Source organism: Meles meles, chromosome 8 (assembly GCF_922984935.1).
Source record: "Meles meles chromosome 8, mMelMel3.1 paternal haplotype, whole genome shotgun sequence".
NCBI classification, from domain to species: domain Eukaryota; kingdom Metazoa; phylum Chordata; class Mammalia; order Carnivora; family Mustelidae; genus Meles; species Meles meles.
The window spans coordinates 99,119,647-99,140,972 of NC_060073.1; the positions used below are offsets into that span (position 1 = coordinate 99,119,647).

Here is a 21,326-nt window from a genome sequence, read left to right on the forward strand (position 1 = left end):
CTTCTTGAGAGCCAGTGTCCTTAGATTCTGAAATTGGTATCCAGGGAGGTTATGTAATTATAGTCCTAATGAACATAAGAATAGAAAAGATACTTGAAATATTTAAATAGAATCCTGTCTAGATTTTTCCAAGCCTCTTCTACCTCAATCCAAAACACATACAGGGGGTATAGCTCAGGGGTAGAGCATTTGACTGCAAAACACATACACACACTATTTCACGGCAGCTATTTTTGTCAAGTTGTTTTTAAGACAACAGTATTATATCTCAAGGGGAGAAAAAGCAAGTGAGAATAGAAACATACTAAAGAAACTATTAAACAGCTCAAAGGCAATTATTCTCACTAGTGGATTGCCACATAAAAATTTCAGAAGTCCTTGTACTCTCTACTACAAAATAAACAGGAAATTCACCAGCAAGGGGCCCCTGCAAATATTGCGTAGGCTCTCAAAGTCAAATACACTAATGATTAAAAAATTTTTGAAAAATTAAGAAACACACAAAGAACAGAAAAAAATTATTTCCAGTATCCAAAGATAATTCTTAAATATCTTGGAATATTTTATTTTAGTCTTTTTTTTTTTTTTTCATCATCATTAGTGTTGCAAAAAGCTTTGTCACCACTGGGTCCATGGCTTAGGAAAAGGTCAGGGATGTTTAAGAAGCCATCTTGGGGGGCACCTGGGTGGCTCAGTGGGTTAAAGCCTCTGCCTTCAGCTCAGGTCATGGTCCCAGGGCCCTCGGATTGAGCCCTGCATCAGGCTCGTTACTCAGCAGGGAGCCTGCTTCCCCCTCTCTCTCTGCCTGCCTCTCTACCTACTTGTGATCTCTCTCTCTGGCAAATAAATAAATAAATAAAATCTTAAAAAAAAAAAAAAAAAAAAGAAGCTGTCTTGGGGCAGGAGGCAGAGGCTTAGGCAGAAGTTTCAAGGGCAAAGGCATGCAAGAGTGCCCCTCAAAGGTCACTGGGCTACTATTTCACTTGGAATTTTACATTTCTGTTCATGAGAGAAATCAATCTGTAATGGTACTTTCTTGTGATGTCCTTATCCGATTGGGATTAAGATTATGCTGGCCTCTACAATTATTTGGGAAGAACTGCCTGTTTTCCATTCTCTAGAATAGTTTATGTAAAACTTGGTATTGTTTTTTTCCCCCTTAAATATTTGGCAAGGATCCCCCAGGGAAGACATTTGAGCCTATACCTGACCATAAATTTTTCTTTTTGGCAGGATTTTAAATAACTGATTTACTTTGGGGGCACTCAGTGGCTCAGTTGGTTGAACATTCAACTCATGATTGGGGCCCAGGTCATGATCTCAGGGTTGTTGGACTAAGCCCTGCATTGGGCTCCATGCACAGCATTGAGTCTGCATGGGATTTTCTGTCTCTCTCCCTCTGTCCATTCTCTAGCATGCATGCCCCCCCCAAATAAATAAATAAAATCTTCAAAAAAAAACTGATTTACTTTCTTTAAGTTACATAGGATGAGTCAGATTTCTATTTCTTCTTGCATCCACATTTTTTTAAAGGATTTTGTCTATTCATACTTGATCAAAATGATCAAATTGATCAAATTTTTTTAGAATGGAATTGTTCATATGTCCTCTTATTATCATTAATGTCTCTAGGCTCTGCAGTAATGACTCATTTTTCATTCCTAATATTGGCTTTCTCTCTTATCTTTTTCACTGATCAGTTAGAGTGGTATATCCCTGGCAAAACTAAATTTTCAAAGAATCAGTTGTTGGCTTTGTTGATTTTCTCCATTGTACATTTGTTTTCTATTTCACTGATTTCTGCTCTTTATGACTTCTTTTTGATTTGCTATTTTTTTCCTAACTTCTTAAAGATGGAAAACTACAACATTTATTTTTAGCCTTTTTACTTTTTCTGATAATTGCTCTAACATTCCTTCTAATTCTGACAAATTTGGTATGTTTTGTCTTCATTATTACTCTCTTCAAAGCATTTTCTAATAATTTCTATTGCAATTTTATCTTTCACTCAAAACTCTCTTAAGATGTACTGCTTACTGATTTTTAGCTTAACATCACTATAATCAGAAAACATACTCTGGGGGTGCCTGGGTGGCTCAGTGGGTTAAGCCGCTGCCTTCGGCTCAGGTCATGATCTCAGGGTCCTGGGATCGAGCCCCGCATTGGGTTCTTTGCTCAGCAGGAAGCCTGCTTCCTCCTCTCTCTCTCTCTCTGCCTGCCTCTCTGCCTACTTGTGATCTCTCTCTGTGTGTCAAATAAATAAATAAAATCTTAAAAAAAAAAAAAAAAAAACTCTGAAAAATAACCCAGGATACGATCAATCTTGATAAATGTGCCATTGACACATAAAAAGAATATACTCTCTCACTGTTCAGTGTTTTTATAAATGTTTTCATTTTCCTTGAGAAACTGTCTAGCAGTAAAAGGCCTATGTCATGAGCTAGATGTATATTTAAGTATTAAAAAAACTAAAGTTTTCCAAAGTGGTTATACTCTTTTCCACTTTCACTACCAATATGTCAGTTATAACTCATCTACATTCTGGCCAACATTTGGTACTCTTAAGTTTGTCATCATCTTCTTTTTTAAGCTAGTCTAATGAGTATGAAGTGGTGTATCATTGTGTACCTACTGAGTTGCTATTTTGAGATTATACTTGTCAACTCCTGACTTTCTAGTTTATGCTATCTTATAGATTCAGTTCTCTAGTGAAATTCTCCATATCTTCATTATTTTCTTCATCTTTTCCTCTATTTATGTGAGTGTATTAATCAACCGTTTCAAAGTCCTTGTCTGCTAATACCAACATCTGTGTCACCTGTGAGTCTGCTTCTGTCATCTCTCCTTCTTGGCTTTTGGTCACATGGTCCTATCTCTTGACATGCCTAAAAATTCTAACTGAATGCTGAATGTTGTTTTAAAAGAAATTTAGAGGCTCCAAGTGATGTTATCTAGGACAGAAAAGTTCACCCTTATCTCTGCTAAGCAGGGAATGCAGAGTTCATCACCTCAATCCAATCAGGCACTCAACAGAATCAAGGCTGCTTTATAGTTTGAGTAAGGCTTATTCTACAGTTGGTTAGACCATCTTGTTAGTGTTGAACTCTACATGTTCCTGTAGGACTCTGTGGTGTCTTGTTGACTGAAAGCCTGGTATATTCACCGGGTCTTATCTCCCCCCCACAGCCCCCAACCTCATCCTGGTGGGTCCTGAACTCTACATGTATTATAAGATTATAGAAAAATTTTCTCTGCTTTCTAAAAGTTTTCAACTTAGATCCCTAGCCTTTTTTTTTTTTTTAATTGATTGACTGATTGATTTGAGAGAGCACAAGCAGGGGGAAGGAGCAGAGCTGGAGCCAAAAGCAGACTCCCTGCTGAGTGGAGAGCCCAACATGGGACTCAATCCCAGGACCCCAAGATCATGACCTGAGCCAAAGGCAGAGGCTTAACTGACTGAGCCACCTAGGTGCCTCACCTTCAGCCTTCTTTACTGCACAAATTTAGACAGTGGCAAATGTCCTGAGACCCCCTCAAAGTGTTTGAGACCCCTCAAAGTCTCCAATTTTATTAATTCAGTGCCTGAAGACCAATAAAAGCGCCTCTTAATTATCTATGCCCCAGAAGAAGCTCTATACTTGGTCCCAATTCATGTTGAAACAAATATTGAAAATTCCTAGGGAAATCTTTCGTTCTCACTGCTGCCAGAATTCTAGTTTCTTTTTTTTTTTTTTAAGATTTTATTTATTTATTTGACAGACAGAGATCACAAGTAGGCAGAGAGGCAGGCAGAGAGAGGAAGGGAAGCAGGCTCCCTGCTGAGCAGAGATCCCGATGCAGGACTCAATCCCAGGACCCTGGGATCATGACCCGAGCCGAAGGCAGAGGCTTTAACCCACTGAGCCACCCAGGCACCCCAGAATTCTAGTTTCTTATTTCCAAACGTGTATAAGTCAGTCCTCAATGTTCCACAGGCTTCTCACACTCAATGTCCTAAACTGAACCTGCTAGCTTTCTATCAAATCTAGTTCTTCTTTGGGCATTACCTCCCGATGTTAATGGTACTACCATTCATTTAGCTTTCCAAGAATAAACTTAGAAACTACCTTTGACTGCTCTCAACACAAAACCCAACTGGTCACTGAATCCTATGGATTCTATTTCTTAAATTTTATTAAATATATGACTCTCTGTTCCCAATGTTCCCATCATCGCCTACCTCAGCTACTAAAATAACTTACAGTTAACTAGACTCTTTGCCTCAGTTTTCTGTCCTCTCCAGACCATTCTGTACTGCTATCAGAATGTTCTTTCTAAAATACAAATCTGACAAGACTTATGCCTTAAAATCTTACAACAGCCTTTTGATAGCCCCTCTGCCACTTCACTTCCACCTATTTATCCACCCCAAGTTCTCAGTTTCCCACACATACCTTATACTTTCATACTAAGTCCATGACCATCTAGCAAATTCCAATTCATGCTTCAAGACCCAGCTTGAGTACTAACCCATTTATATATAAAGCCTTTCTTGATCTCCCTAGACTGTTTCCCTGTCTTACTTCTCATATAGCATTATAATTACTATTTTCATCTCCTTTCCTCCATTTGTCTGGCCTCCCTTGGTGCTCATCCTATTTCCCATCATCTTTATCACCATCATTATCATCATCACCACCCACCACCACCACCATCATGGTCATAATAGGTACTATTTACCATGGTTTTATTAAATGCCAAATACAATGTTAAGTATTTTACATATATTTCTCCATTTAATTCTATCAACAACGTAGGAGACAGGGATTATAATCCTCATTTTATCATTAAAAATATTGAATCTCAGAGGTAAAGAAACATGCTGAAGGTTACACATCTAACAAGTTGCAAATTCAAACCCAAGACTATTTGATTTCAAGCCTGTGCTATGACCCACTACTATCCTGCCATATGTTTACATTTAATATTCTCAGCATATAATGCAGTCCCTGGCATGTGCCAGACTCTCAACAAACGTTTGATGGTTGAAAAATACCAAATGAATTAATATATGAAAGCCCTTCAAAATTATAAAACTCTGCATGAATACTATTATTTGCTTCCACTCTCCACTTAATGTTGATTTTTCTACTTCACCATCTTAGTAGCTTCCCCAGTAAACACATACTTATCCATCTAGACCCAAGTGAATGTAGTAATTTCTCTAACTTTCCAGATGGAATTGGTAATCCCACTTCTGTATTCTCTGGGACTCTGTACCTACATCTTCTATTGTAATAATTATACTACTTACTTGCAGGCAATTATGCCCCCATCCATCTTGGGTTATGAATTCCTCAAGAAAAAGAACCACATTTTATTTATCTTTGTAATGCCTATGTCTAGGACAGTCTCATCTGAAAGTGCCAGATTAATGTTTGCTGAATAAATGCAGACTCACTCTCAAATGTGGATAAGAAGTGAAGTCCTTGCTTTCAAACCCACATTCCCCCCCCCAGCTTTATTGAGAGATAACTGACAAAAATATTGTGTAACTTTAAGCTGTACTATATATATCAGTGATTTTTTTTTTAAAGATTTTATTTATTTATTTGACAGATAGAGATCACAAGTAGGGAGAGAGGCAGGCAGAGAGAGAGAGAGAGGAGGAAGCAGGCTCCCCGCCAAGCAGAGAGCCCGACGCGGGACTCGATCCCAGGACCCCGAGATCATGACCTGAGCTGAAGGCAGCAGCTTAAACCACTGAGCCACCCAGGCGCCCCTATCAGTGATTTCTTATATATATAGTATGAACTGATTACCATGATATTAGTTCATATTTTATCACTTCAGTTACTTTCTGTTTGTGCATGTGATGAGAACATTTAAAATCTACTCTCTTAGCAAATTTCAAGTACTGTAGTGATAGTCACCACACTGTACATTATTAGATCCCCAGAGCTCCTTTATCTTATAACCGAAAGTTTGCAACCTTTCACCAACATCATATTCCCCCCACACATACCCTTCCCCAGTCTGGCAAACACCAATCTACCCCTGTTTTTATGAGTTTATTTTTTCAGATTTCCCATATAAGTAAGTTCATAAAGTATTTCTTTCTCTGATTTATTTTATTTAGCATAATACCTCAACATTCATTCATGCCAGAAATGGCAGGGTTTCCCTTTTTCATAGCTGAATAATATTCCATTATATATGTGCCACATTTTCTTTAACCATTCATCTGCTGACAGACACTTAAGTTGTTTCCATGTCCTAGCTATTGTGAATAGTGCTGCAATGAACATGGGGGTGCAGATATCTCTGTGAGACAGTGATTTCATCTCCTTTACAAGTGGGATTTTAGATCATATAGTAGTTCTGTTTTTAATTTCTTGAGGAATCTCCACACTGTTTTCCATAGCAACTGCACTAATTTACATTCCCACCAATAGTGTACAAGTTTTCCTTTTTTCCACATTCTTGCCAACACCTATCTCTTTTCATATTAACAGCCATTCAAACAAGCCTGAGGTGATATCTCATTATGGTTTTGATTTGCATTCCCCTGTTGATTAGTAATGCTGAGCAACTTTTCATGTACCTATTGGTCATTTGTATGTCTTCTTGGAAAAATGTCAATTCAGGTCCTTTGACCATTTTTTAATTGGGCTATTTGATTTGTTATTTTTTTTTCTATTGAACTGTGAAAGTTCCTCATATATTCACCCTATCAGGTATATACTTTTCAAATATTTTCTCCCATTCCACAGGTTGTCTTTTCATTTTGTTGATCATCTCCTTTGGTGTGCTAAGTGAAGTCTTAGTTTGACATAGTCCCTCCTGACTCTTTTTGCTTTGTAGCTTGTACGTACAATGTCATATTCAAAAATCATTGCCAAGACCAAAGTCAGGGAGCTTACTCCTTTGTTTTCTTCCAAGAGTTTTAAAGTTTCAAGTCTTATGCTCAAGTCTTTAATCCATTTTGGGTAGATTTTTGATGGAGTAAGTTAGAGGCCACTTTCATTCTTTTGCATATGGATATCCAGTTTTCCCAACACCATTTATTGAAGAGACTATCCTTTTCCCCTTGTATATTCTTGACTGCACTGCTATAAATTAACTGATTTATTTCTGGGCTCTTTATTCTGTCCCACTAATCTATGTATCTGTTTTATGTGACTACCATACTGTTCTGATTACTATAGCTTTGTACTATGGCTTGAAATCAGGAAGCGTGGTGCTGCCAGTTTTGTTCTACTTTCTCGAGATTTCTTTCACTGGGGTACCTGGGTGGCTCAGTCACTTGAGCATCTAATCTGTGATTTTCTCTCAGGTCGTGATCTCAGGGTCATGGGATCCAGCGTGCTTTGGGGGGGTGTGTTCTCACACTCAGTGGGGAGTCTGCTGGGGATTCTTTCTCTCCCTCTGCCCCTCCCCTATCACATGCATGTGTGTGCACCTAAGTTGCACTCTCTCTCTCCCTTTCTCAAATAAAGCTTTAAAAAGAAAAGATTTCTTTCACTATTCAGGGTCTTTTGTGGTTCCATACAGATTTTAGAATTTAGTAATTTTTTTTCTTCTTTTTTTCCCTAAAGATTTATTTATTAATTTGAGAGAGAGAATGAGAAAGAGAGCAAGAGCATGAGCCAGGGGAGGGTTAGAGGGAGAAGCAGGCTTCCAGTTGAGCAGGGAGCCCAATATAAGACTTGATCCTGGGACTCCAGGATCACAACCGGAGCAGAAGGCAGTCATTTAACCAACTAAGCCACCCAGGCACCATAGTATTGTTTTTTCTATTTCTGCTTTAGAACTTTGAAAGGAACTGCACTAACTCTGTATATTATTTGATATCATGAACATTTTAACAATACTAATTCTTCCAATTTATGAGCTTTCCATTTATTTGTGTCATCTTCAATTTCTTTCATCAATGTTCTAACTTTCAGTATACAGATCTTTCACTTCCTTGGTTAAATTTTTTCCTAAGTATTATTCTTTTTGATGCTACTGTAAACAGGATTATTTTCTTAATTCATCTTTCTGATGGTTCATTGTTAGTATACAGAAACACAACTGATTGTTGTTAATTGATTTTGTATCCTGAAAAATACAGGAATTACTGAATTCATTTATTAATTCTAACAAGTTTTTGGCAGAGTCTTTAGGGTAGGGTTTTCCAAATATAATATCATGTCTTCTGCAAACAGTTACAGTTACATTATTCCTTTCTAATTGGGATAGCTTTTATTTCTTTTTCTCTTAAATGTTCTGGCTAGGATGAATATAAGTGAGGAGAGTAGCCATCCTTGTTTTGCTCTCATCTTAAAGGAAAAGATCTCAGCTTTTTATTTTTTTTTAAGATTTACTTGAGGGAGAGTGAGAGCACACTTGTGAGTTGGGTGAGGGGAAAAGGAAGAGAATCTTCTAGCAGACTCCCCACTGAGCATGGTTCCCTACAGAGACTTGATCTCAGGAGCCATGAGATCATGACCTGAGATGAAACCAGAAGTCAGACACCTCACTGACTGAGCCACTCAGGCAACCTATGATTTCCGCTTTTCACTGTGCAGTGTGATAGCTGTAGTTTTGTCAGGCAGGGATTTACTATGCTGAGATACATTCCCTCTGTACAAGTTTGTTGAAGAGTTTTTATCAAAAATGGATATTGAGGGTGCCTGGGTGGCTCAGTGAGTTAAAGTCTCTGCCTTCGGCTCAGGTCATGGTCCCAGGGTCCTGGGATCAAGCCCCGCATCGGGCTCTCTGCTCAGCAGGGAGCCTGCTTCCCCCTCTCTCTGCCTGCCTCTCTGCCTACTTGTAACCTGTCTAATAAATAAATAAATCTTTTAAAAAAATGGATATTGAATTTTCTCAAAAGCCTTTTCTGCATCTATTAAGATGATCACATGATCTTTATGCTTCATTTTGTTAATGCAGTGTATCATATTGATTGATCTGTAGTGGCTGAACCTTCCTTGCATCCTTGGAATAAATCCCACTTGATCCTGGTATAGGAGCCTTTTAATGTACTGCTGAATTCAGTTTGTTAATATTTTGTTGAGACTTTTTACATCAATGTTCATTAGGGATACTGACCTGTAATTTTCTTTTCCTGTAGTGACCTTGTCTGGTTTTGGTATCAGGGTAGACCTTGTAATAAGTTGAAAAGTGTTTCCTTCTCTTCAGTTTTTTGGAAGAATCTGAGGACTGGTATTAATTCTTCTTTAAATGTTTAGCAGAATTCACCAGTGAAGCCAGGTCCAGGACTTTTGTTTCTTGGGAAGTTTTTGATTACTGATTCAAACTCCTTACTTGCAATTGGTCTGTTTGGATTTTCTATTTCTTTATATTTCAGTCTGGATAGGTTGCACATTTCCAGAAATTTATCGTTTTTTTTTTTCTCTAGGTGCCCAATCTAGGTGTTTCTATGGTATCAGCTGTAATGTCTCCTGTTTTGCTTAAAATCTTATTTGTTTTTCTCTTTTTTTCTTTCTCTTGGTTAATTGAGCTAAGCATTTCAATTTTGTTTATCTTTTCAAAAAACCAACTCTTAGTATCATTGATCTTTTCTATTTTTTTTCTATTCTCTATTTCTGCTATAATCTTTATTATTTCCTTCCTTCTGACTAACTTTGGGCTTAGTTTGTTCATCTTTTTCTAGTTCCTGAGTTGTAAGATTAGGTTATTTATTTGAGATCTTTTTTCTTTGAAGGCATCTTGTACATAAAAACTTTCTTCTTAGAGCGGCTTTTGCTGCATACCATACATTTTTGGTATGTTGTGTTTCCATTTTTGTTGTCTAAACATTTTATTTCTCCTTTATTTCTTCTTTGATCCATTGGTTGCTCACAAGTGGGCTTCTTGATTTTCATGTATTTGTGAATTCTCAAATTTTCCTCATTACTGATTTCTACTTTCATACCAATGTGTTTGAAAGAGATACCTGATATACTTTCAGTCTGCTTGAATTTGTTAAGACTTGGGTTGTGGCCTATGTGGCATATGATCTACCTTGAAGAATATCCTGTGTGTTCTTGAGAAGAAAGTGTGTTCTGCTGCTGTTAGATGATTGTTCTGTAAATGTCTGTTAGGTCTATTTGGTCTTTAAGGTTGTTAAAAACCAATGTTTCCTTATTAATTTTGTCTGCATGATATACCCATTGTTTAAGGGAGGATACTAAAGTCTCCTACTATTATTGTGCTGCTGTTTATTTCTCCTTTCAGTTCTGTTAGTATTTGCTTCATGTTTAGGTACTCTGTACATGTGCTGCCAAAGAGAGCACTATGTTTAAATACTCTGATGCTAGGTGCATAAATATTTATAATTGTTATATCATCCTGATAAACTTACCCCTTTATCATTATATAATGACCTTCTTTGTCTATCGTGACACTTTCAACTTAAAATCTATTTTGTCTGTGGTGATTCACAGACCTGTACCCCTGGGGATAAAAATATATTATATGTTTATAAAAAAATTAAAAATTTAATAAATTAAAAAAAAATCTGGGGCACCTGGGTGGCTCAGTGGGTTAAAGCCTCTGCCTTCGGCTCAGGTCATGATCCCAGGGTCCTGGGATCGAGCCCCACATTGGGCTCTCTGCTCCGCAGGGAGCCTGCTTCCTCCTTTCTCTCTGCCTGCCTCTCTGCCTGCTTGTGATCTCTGTCTGTCAAATAAATAAAATATTTAAAAAAAAATCTATTTTGTCTGATATAAGGATAGACACTCCCACGCTACTTTGGTGCTCATTTGCATGGAGTATCTTTTTCTATCCCTTCACTTTCAGCCTATATGTGTCCTGAAAGCAAAGGTGAGTCTCTCATAGGCATCATTTCTCTCAAGACAGTGTGGTATTGACAAAAGAATTGACAAATAGGTCAGTGGAACAGAACAGAGAGCCCAGAAATAAACCTGCATAAATATAGTTAACTGAGCTTTGACAAAGGAGCAAAAGCAATACAATGGAGCAGGGATAGTCTTTTCAACAAATGGGGTAGGAACAGCTGTGCAGAAAAATGAATCCAAACACAGATCTTACACCCCTTATAAAAATTAACTCAAAATGGATCACTGAACTAAATGTAAAACACAAAATGATAAAATTCTTAGACAATCACACAAAAGAAAATCTAGGTGAGGGCCTGGGTGGTTCAGTTGGTTAAGTGACTGCCTTTGGCTCAGGTCATGATCCCAGGGTCCTGAGATCCAGCCGGGCTCCCTGCTCAGTGGGGAACATGCTTGTCTCTTTCCCCCTGCCCCTCCATCCTCCCCCATTCCCCACTCGTGCTCTATCTCACGCTCTCTCTCAAATAAAGAAGATCTTAAAAAAAAAAAAAAGAAAAAAAAGAGGGGCACCTGGGTGGCTCAGTCATTGAGTATCAGCCTTTGGCTCAGGTCATGACCCCAGGGTCCTAGGATCAAGCCCCACATCAGGCTCCCTGCTCAGCAGGGAGCCTGCTTCTCCCTCTCCCACTCCCCGTGCTTGTGTTCCCTTTCTCACTGTGTCTCTGTCAAATAAATAAAAGTCTTAAAAAAAAGAAAAAAAGAAAATCTAGGTGACTTTGAATATGGCAACAATTTTTTGCGTACAATACCTAAGGCATGATACATTAAAAACAAAATTGCAAGCTGGATTTCATTAAAATTAAAATTTTCCACTTTTCAAAAGACAGTGTCAAAAGAATGAAAATTAAAGCCACAGATGAGGGAAAGTATTTGTAAAAAAAAAAAAAAATGATAAAGGACTATTATCCAAAACTACAAAGAACTCTTAAAATTCAAGAATAAGAAAATAAATAACCTAATTAAAAAATGAGCCGAAGACCTAAACAGACACCTCACCAAAGAAAATGTACAGATGGCTAATAAGCATATGAAAAGATGCTCCACATCCTATGTCATTAGGGAATTGCACACTGAAACAACGAGATATTATTACACAACTGTTAGAATGGCCAAAACCCAAAACAATGACAACACCAAATGCTGGAGAAGATCTGGAGCAACAGGAACTTTTGCTCATTGCTCACAGAAATGCAAAATGGTACAGCCACTTTGGAATAAAATTTGGCAGTTTCTTTCAAAAGTAAACATATTCTTACCATTTTATCTAGCAAACATACTACTTGGTATTTACCAAACGAGGTGAAAACATACACTCACATGAATCTTGCACATGGATATTTAAAGCAGCTTTATTTATAACTGCTGTATCTTTGAAGAAACCAAGATTCCTTCAGAAGGTGAATGGAGAAACAAAACTGTAGTACAACCAGACAATAGAATATTACTTCACACTGAAAGGAAGTGAGGGCACCTGGGTGGCTCAGTTGGTTAAGCGATTGCCTCGGCTCAGGGTCATGATCCTGGAGTCCCGGGATGGTGTCCTGAATCGGGCTCCCTGCTAGGCAGGGACTGTAAGCTTCTGCCTGATCCTCCCCCTTCTTGTGCTCTCCCTCTCTCTCTCATTCTCTCTCTCTCAATAAATAAGAATCTTTTTTTACAAAATCAGCTGTCAAACCATGAAAACGTATTAGAAGAAACTTAAATGCATTTTACTAAGTGGAAGATTGACAATTTGAGAAGACTGTATTTTATACCAACTATATGACATTCTGGAAATGGCAAAACAATGGAGACAATAAAAAGATCAGTAGTTGCCATGGGCTGGGAGGAGAGAAAGATTAATAGGTGGAGCACGAGGCATTTTCAGGGCAGTAAAATGATTCTGTATATTATATTATGTGGATACAAGTCATTATCCATTTGTCAAAATCTGGAAGAATGTATAGCACCAAGAGTGGATCCCAAAACCAGGGAGGTAGACAAACCATAAGAGACTCTTAATCTCAGGAAACAAGCTGAGGGCTGCTGGAGGGGAGGGTGGTGGGAGGGAGAGGGTGGCTGGGTGATGGACACCAGGGAGGGTACGTGCTATGGTAAGTGCTGTGAGTTATGTAAGACTGCTGATTCACAAACCTGTCTGTACTCCTGAAACAAATAATACATTATATGTTAATATATTAAGTGCATCCCAAAGTAAAATACAGATTATAGTGTGTTAATGGAGGATTACCAGTTGTAACAACTGTACCACTGTGATTCAGGATGTTGACAGTAGAGGAGACAGTCCATGTATACCATAAGGGAGTAAATAAAACTCTCTGTACTTTCTGCTTAATTTTGCTGCAATCCTACAACTTTTCAAAAAAAAAAAAAGTCTATTAAAAAAACATAGCTCTTAACTACCTTTCATACTTCTATCCAGATAAAAAACAGTTTACACTATGGATCAGAAGCCAAAACCACCTGATTATTTCTAAAACGCAGCTTTCAAAATCATCTTAACTAGTAATTTGAGGTTCACATTAAGGATCAAAGAACTTACTTTTCAACTTTTTTCTGATGTTCTTTTTGCCTTTGTTGTTCTTTTACTTGTTCCCTTTCAATATCCATGAAAAGTCGTCTGTATCTCAGGTATTGCTTTTGACGCTAAAGTAAAGAAGTTGAAAATGTTAAGATTCTGCTCTGAGGACTTTCCAAGAAGGAAAATATCCTTGTGCCATATATAAACTAGGTGATACAAAAGACACATGGAATTAAGTCCTTAATTTCCTTCTATTTTACGGTGACCTAGGATAATATCATATACAGAAAAAGTTTTATATTCTCAAGCACATAGCTATTCGATATACAGACAAATCAGAGAAATAAGTACTAATTTAGTTTGCCCTTAGTCTAGTCCTTTGTCAACAGCACTTGAGGAAATGACTGCATTTGGTAAGATAAGATATATTACTATTTTTACTCTGTGTTCCCAAGTAATAAGTACCATTGAAGCAGGGCCAAAGAAAGAATGGGAGAGGTATTTTATAAAAGAATAGTCACTTTAAATTTTCAAAATCAAAACCACATCCCAAAAGAATACTCTAAGCCTAGCCTCATATGGTAGGAAAGAGGAAAGAAGGACTGAGGAATATCTGAGCGCCAAACTTTCAAAGGGAACAAGTATAGGGGCGCCTGAGTGGCTTAGGCAGTTAAGCATCTGACTCTTGATTTCAGCTCAGGTCATGATCTCAGGGTTGTAAGATCAAGGTTCACATAGGGTTCACGCTAGGTATGAGCCTGCTTGGGATTCTCTCTCTGCCCCACCCCCGATCTCCCAAAGAAAGGGAACAAGTATAATAAAAGCAAGTGCTATACAGCAATGTCCACAATAGCCAAACTATGGAAAGAACCTAGATGTCCAACAACAAATGAATGGATAAAGAAGATGTGGTATATATATACAATGGAATACTATGCATCCATCAAAAGAAATGAAATCGTGCCATTTGCGATGACATGGATGGAACTAGAGGGTATTATGCTTAGCGAAGTAAGTCAATCAGAGAAAGACAACTATCATATGATCTCCCTGATATGAGAAAGTGGAGATGCAACTTGGGGGGTTTAGGGGGTAGGAAAAGAATAAATGAAACAAGATGGGATTGAGAGGGAGACAAACCATAAAAGACTCTTAATGTCACAAAACAAACTGAGGAGGGCCAGAGGGAGGGGGGTAGGGAGAGGGTGGTGGGGTTATGGACATTGGGGAGGGTATGTGCTATAGTGAGTGCTATGAAGTGTGTAAACCTGGCGAGTCACAGACCTGTACCCCTATGGCTAATAATATATATTATGTTTATTAAAAAAATTTAAAAAAAAAGCAAGTGCTATTGCCCTTTGGGTTTATGCTCTGGGTTTATATATTCTCTTTTAAGAACAAAAGCTACTTAAAGGGCACTAATGTACCCATGGACATGTTTTTGCCCTTTGAGTAGCTTATATCCTTTTGGTAAAAATTATTAAGTGTAATACCTGGTTCTTAATATTGAGGCCATCACAAGCACCAGTGGTAATTTTTTTAAAAACACAGATGCCTAAACCTACCTTTCAATATACTGATCAGTATATCTGTTTGGGTTCAGGTATTTGTATTTTGAAAAAAGCTCCACATCTGATTCTGGCACATCAGCAGTGTTAAAAACTGTATACAATGGAGTATTATGCCTCCATCAGAAAGGATGAATACCCAACTTTTGTATCAACGTGGATGGGACTGGAGGAGATTATGCTCAGTGAAATAAGTCAAGCAGAGAAAGTCAATTATCATATGGTTTCACTTACTTGTGAAGCATAAGGAATAACACAGAGGACATTAGGGGAAGGAAAGGAAATTGAATTGGGGGAATTGGGGGAAGTCGGAGGGGGAAACGAACCATGAGACTGTGGACTCTGAGAAACAATCTGAGGGTTTTGGAGGAGAGGGCCGTGGTAGTTAGGTGAGCCTGGTGGTGGGTATTAAGGAGGACATGTATCGCATGGAGCACTGGGTGTGGTGCATAAACAACGAATCTTGAAACACTGAAAAAATAAAAATTAAATTAAAAAAAAAAAGTTGGCTTAACCCAACTTTAGATTGAGAAGGAAAAAAAAAAGGGAAGTCATGAGTTAAAACATTTCCTTTAAGTTATTGTGACAAATGCACACTAATGGAAAAAATTCACTAGGATCAGATATCTGATTTCATATCAAGGTATCCCAAATCCTAGAAGTTTGAAAGAAAAGTTCAACATATTATAATGACTCAAGTAACTTCTTTCCAATTTTAGTATATGTGCTGCCGAAGCGAGCACAAGTAACTTCTTTCCTTTATCCATGGAATTTGTAGTATTGGCTCTTACTGCGTAAGAACACAGTAAATCCTTCCTAATTTCACACGTACTATTATAGTAGAAATACTGGTGTTCAAAAGCAATTAACATTACATACCTCTCTCTTGTCCTCTTCCTGATCTACTCCAGACTGGAGTGTCAGCGGAATTTGAAATTCAGTGTTCGATCTTGATTGATAATCATCATAAACCTGTTAGAAGTACAGTCACACAAAGTGACAAAATTGGCAAAAGCAAGACCTGTATGTGCTTTTGATATTTTTATGTATTGTTTCTTTTCTCCTGCAACTTGGACCTCAACTGGATAAAGACAAACAAATAAAAAATCAATTAAATAAAATAAATTTAAAAAGAATGAAAGAAGCAGATTCAGAAGGAATAAACCAAATAAAAAATAATAAACCAAAGAAAATTAATCAGGTCAAAAACATGGTGGAATTAATAAATAAAAATGTTCAGGGGCACCTGGGTGGCTCAGCGGGTTAAAGCCTCTGCCTTCGGCTCAGGTCATGATCCCAGGGTCCTGGGATCGAGCCCCGCATCGGGCTCTCTGCTTGGCTGGGAGCCTGCTTCCTCCTCTCTCTCTCTCTGTCTGCCTCTCTGCCTACTTGTGATCTCTATCTGTCAAATAAATAAATCTTTAAAAAAAAAAAAAAAATAAATAAATAAATAAAAATGTTCAGAATAAAAGTTCTTCTAAAGTGGTCACTTAAAATCACTCTGAGTGTACTTAAGACTGAATCCAGGATATAAAGCCAGATCCCTTATTATCTCAAAGCAGTAATCAGTTTCAACTTATATAACTCTTTTGGTGGGTGTAAGTCCAAATAAGAACCTAAAAATATTATAACATCAACTGACATGAAAGGGAAGAAACTGGAGCTAACTTCCCCCATATTACTAGAAAAGATTTACAACATAACGGTGTATCTACTCTGTTATGGGTCAAATTATGATCTCTAACTTTCAGAATGAAAGCTCAGTATTACTTTTTTTAGCTTAAAAGTTATGTATCTTTTAGCAAAGTTGCAGGATATCAGGTAAGTATACAAAAATCTATTGTATTTCTTTATACTTGTAATTAACAATCCAAAAATGAAATTAATGGAAAAATCCATTTAACATACCACCAAAAACTTACAATAAAATTAACAAAGTTAGTGTAAATTTTCTACTCTGAAACCTAAAAAACATTGTTGGAAGAAATTAAAGGTCTAAATGAATGAAAAGACACGAAAGGACAGGTAAGATGGCAGTACTCTCCAAACTGATCTACAGATTTAACGCAATCTCCATCAAAATGTCAGCTGACTTCTTTGCAGAAGTTGATAGGGTGATCCTTAAATTCAAATGCAAGGGACAGCTAAGATGGTTTTGAAAGAGAAGAGCATAGTTGGAGGAATCACTCTTCCCAATTTCAAAACTTAATACAAAGCTACAGTAATCAAGACAGTGTGGTATTGGTTAAGAACAGACCTAAAAAAAAAAAAAAGAATAGACTTACAGATTCATGGAACAGAACTAACAGTTCAGAAATAAACCATTATATTTACAATCAACTGATTTTTGACAAGAGTCCTCAATGGTAAGCATTTCAACAAACGGTGTTGGGACAACTAGATATCCACATGCAAAAGAATGAAGTTCAATTCCTACCTTATACCACATATGAAAATTAACTCAAAATGGATCACAGACCTAAATGCAAGAGATATAAAATTCTTAGAGGAACACATAATTCTGCCTTCATGATTCTGCCTTAGGTGGTTTCTTAGATATGACACCAAAAGCACAATCCACAGAAGAAAAAGTAGCTAACTTAGACGTCTTCAAAACTAAAAACTTCTGTGCTGCAAAGGAAACCATGAAGAAAACAAAAAGCCTACAAAATGGGAGAAAACATTTGTAAATCATGTAACTATTAAGGGACTTGTATGGAGAATATACTAAGAATTCACAAACTCAATAATCAAAAGACAAATAACTCAATTACAAATTGGGCAGATAATCTAATAAGCAGTTTTCCAAAGAATACAGATAGCCACTGAGCACATGAAAAGATTCCCACTATTAACCAGCAGGAAAATATAAATCAAAAGCACGATGAGATACCACTTCACACCCATTAATATAGCTATAATTAAAAAGACAGTAAGTGCTGGTAAGGATGTGAAGAAATTAGAACCCTCATACACTGTTGCTGTTGGAAGGAATGAAAAATAGTGCAGCCACTTTGGAAAATAGTTTGACAGTTCCTCAAAAGGTTAAACATAAAGTCACCACATTCCTAGCAATTCCATTCCTTGATACATTCAAGAGAAATGAAAACACATATCCACAGAAAAAAATTGTATGCTAATATTCATAGCAACATTATTCATAACAGGCAAGAAGTAGAAACAATCCAAATGTCCATCAATTGATGAGTGGGTAAAACGTGCTACATGCATAAAATGGAATGTCATCTAATGATAGGAATAAAGTACTGCTATATGCTACAAGGTCAATGAACTTTGAAAACATTACATTCAATGAAGAAAACCAGTCACGAAAGGCCATATATTCCATGATGATCCCATTTATATGAAATGTCCAGAATAGGCAAATCTATAGACAGAAAAATTGGCTAATGGTTGCCTAGGGTTGGGGGGTAGAGGGAAAAGGAATTGGCTGCTAATGAGTAAGGACTTTTGGGGTATGAAGAAAATGTTCTAATATTCACTGTGGCAAACTTCACACAACCCTTTGAATATACTAAAAACACTGCATCATACACTTTAAATAGGTTAATTCTATAGTATACAAATTATAGTCAATCCTCAATATTCCATACTCCTTACTTGTGAATTTGCCTGTTTACCAATATTTATTTGTAATTCCAAAATTAACATTTGTGATGCTTTTATGGTCATTTGCAGACATAGAGCTGTGACAAATTTGAGTCACTAGATATGCATGTTGCCGGTTGAGGCTGAACAACGGGATGCTCTGCTCTTTTTGTTTCAGACTTCAAACTGTAAACAGACCTTTTCAAGGTCTATTTAGTGCCAAGGTTTTTGCATTTTTGTGCTTTTTCTTGGAGATTTCACTATTTAAAATGGCTCCCAGGGCGTCAGTTGAGCATCTGACTCTTGATTTCAGCTCAGGTCATGATCTCAGGGTCCTGGGACAGAGCCCCAGATTGCATAGGCTCTGAGCTCAGTGGGTAGTCTGCCTGCAGATTTCTCTCCTTCTCCCTCTGCCCTTCTCCTGGCTCCCTCACTTGTTCTCTCTCTCTAAAATACATAATCTTTTTAATTTTTTTAACAGGGAGAGACATAGTGAGAGAGGGAACACAGCAGGGAGAGAGAGAAGCAGGCTTCCAGCTGAACAGGGAGCCCAATGCAGGACTCATTTCCCAGGACCCTGGGATCATGACCCGAGCCGAAGGCAGACACTTAATGATTGAGCCACCCAGGTTCCTCCATTTAAAATATATCATCTTTTTTAAAGAAATAAAAATAAAAGACAGAATAAAATAAAATGGCTTCCAAGCAGTGCTGAAGTACTATCTAGTATTCTTAAGCATAAGAAGGCTTTGATACCTTACGGAGAAAATACATGTATGAAGTAAGCATTCAGGAATAAGTTACAGTGTTACTGGCTCTGAGTCTATGTTAATAAATCAACATTATGTATTAAATAGGTGTCTTTAAACAGAAATTCACATAAAATAAAGTTAGGTATTGATGAGTGACCAAAACATGATCAGGGGCTCACAAAAAACTAATTCTGTATCTTCCCTAGGAACAGTGGTTTAGTATTCACTACTGCAATGTGACAACTTTATATAACTACCATGAATAACAAGAACTGACTGAATACAATCTGAAAATGATACACAGCAGAGACTGATGATAGTTATTTCTGGAATTTTGGGTAATTTTTTCTTTTTGTTTGTGTTTACTTTTGCTACAATAAAAATGAAAACATTTTCTGCTTTGAAAAATGTAAGAAAAACCAGACTTTCAGCACTGGGCCAGGAGTAAGCTTACTATGGACCTCTCTGTCTCACTGATTCTAACTAAAGATTCCAGGAAATGTGGCCTGTGGTATTTGGAGAGTGTAGGGGTTGGGCATCCTGAGAAGGAATGAGCTAGAAAACTGAATTCCTTAAACCTGTGTATGAATTGGCATATGTCCCCAAATCACACCTAAGTTGTGCATGCATGGGATGGATCTAAAGGAATATAATGAAGGCTATGAAAACTGAACTAATGCTCGAGCCACTCTTCACGGAAGGTGAGAAAGAACTTCTAATATAAACTTAACCAGGCTGATTGCCTGTTAGAACAAATAAACAAAAGATGCAACATTCTTCAGAGGATTTCAACAGAAGCCAGATTCTCACAATATAATATTCAAAACTGGACCCAGAAGAAAGGATGGCAAGAGAATCCAGAACATGGTCCAAGGACAGATAACTCTTCTTCTGACATAGTATGAATAGGTGAGAATGTCAAAAAAACAAATGGCTGGGCGCCTGGGTGGCTCAGTGGGTTAAGCCGCTGCCTTCGGCTCAGGTCATGATCTCAGGGTCCTGGGATCGAGTCCCGCATCGGGCTCTCTGCTCAGCGGCGAGCCTGCTTCCCTCTCTCTCTCTCTCTCTGCCTGCCTCTCTGTCTACTTGTGATCTCTCTCTGTCAAATAAATAAATAAAATCTTTAAAAAAAAAAAAAAACACAAATGGCTGAGGGAGTTAGTGCATGATGGTTTCTATTTTCTTCATGAAAGTCCCGAGAGTATGGGGATGTAGCAAGAACTTTACAAAGTATTTAAGGTTTACTATTATTAGTGTGGGCCACAGGAGGGGGAGCTGACAAAGGGCAAGCAAGAAAAATGCTAAGCAGCTATGACTATAAGCCCCAGGTATGACTGTGATCTAAATCTACACTATTAAAATGTTTTTTTTTTCCAATAAGGCTGGATTATTTCAGGAGCCTACAAGGAGAAGGACTGTCCCAGGGGATCGGGCTTGTATGGCAGAGGGAAAACCAAGGCAGCACATCCTCAAGCAAATAGTCAGTGAGGTATGCCTCTTCTGTGCTCAGTTAATACCCTATGCCCCCTCTATCATTAATTATGTTGCTTCATAATTATCTGCTTATGTGTCAGTCTCTCTTCTTTAGACTGTCTGAAATTTGAGTTCTGTATCTGATTCACAACTGTATCTTTGATATTTAGCACCTAAATAATGGCTAACACCTAACAAGGTATTCAGTAAATGTTTGATTGATTGACTAATTCAAAACATATTTAGCAAGAGACTATTAGGTACCAGGCACTGTACTATACAGGCTGCCCATACACTGGTAAACATATCAGGGGTGGTACCTCTCTTCATAAAGCTTACAGACCAGTGGAAAACATGTTAAATCAATGAATTATTATAAACTGTCTTGTGTACTGAGAAGGAAAGAGAATGCAAGGATAGAGGAAAACAAAAAAGAGAGGAGACCTATTTTTGATAAGGTGGTCAGAACAAAAGGTATTTATGCTGAAACCTGAAGGATGAAAAGTGACCAGTTTTGTGAAGAAAAAAGAGAAGGATATCCAGGCAAAGGAAACAACATATGCTACAGATCTGAGGT

The 21,326-nt window shown here is 37.6% G+C and overlaps 1 protein-coding gene across 13 annotated transcripts in view; it reads right to left on the bottom strand.

Annotated features, from left to right (window-relative positions):
* The window catches only part of CCDC15 (coiled-coil domain containing 15), a 79,785-nt gene that overhangs the window by 34,152 nt on the left and 24,307 nt on the right, over positions 1–21,326 (bottom strand). For 12 of the 13 annotated variants that reach the window (XM_046014136.1, XM_046014132.1, XM_046014139.1 and 9 more), the window contains 2 exons: positions 15,795–15,887; positions 13,369–13,472 (listed from right to left, as the gene is read on the bottom strand). In XM_046014136.1, coding sequence (XP_045870092.1) covers positions 13,369–13,472; positions 15,795–15,887 — 197 coding nt within the window. Of the gene's footprint in view, positions 1–13,368; positions 13,473–15,794; positions 15,888–21,326 lie in introns of those variants that run through there. The other variant, XR_006819874.1, reaches the window with a different exon arrangement.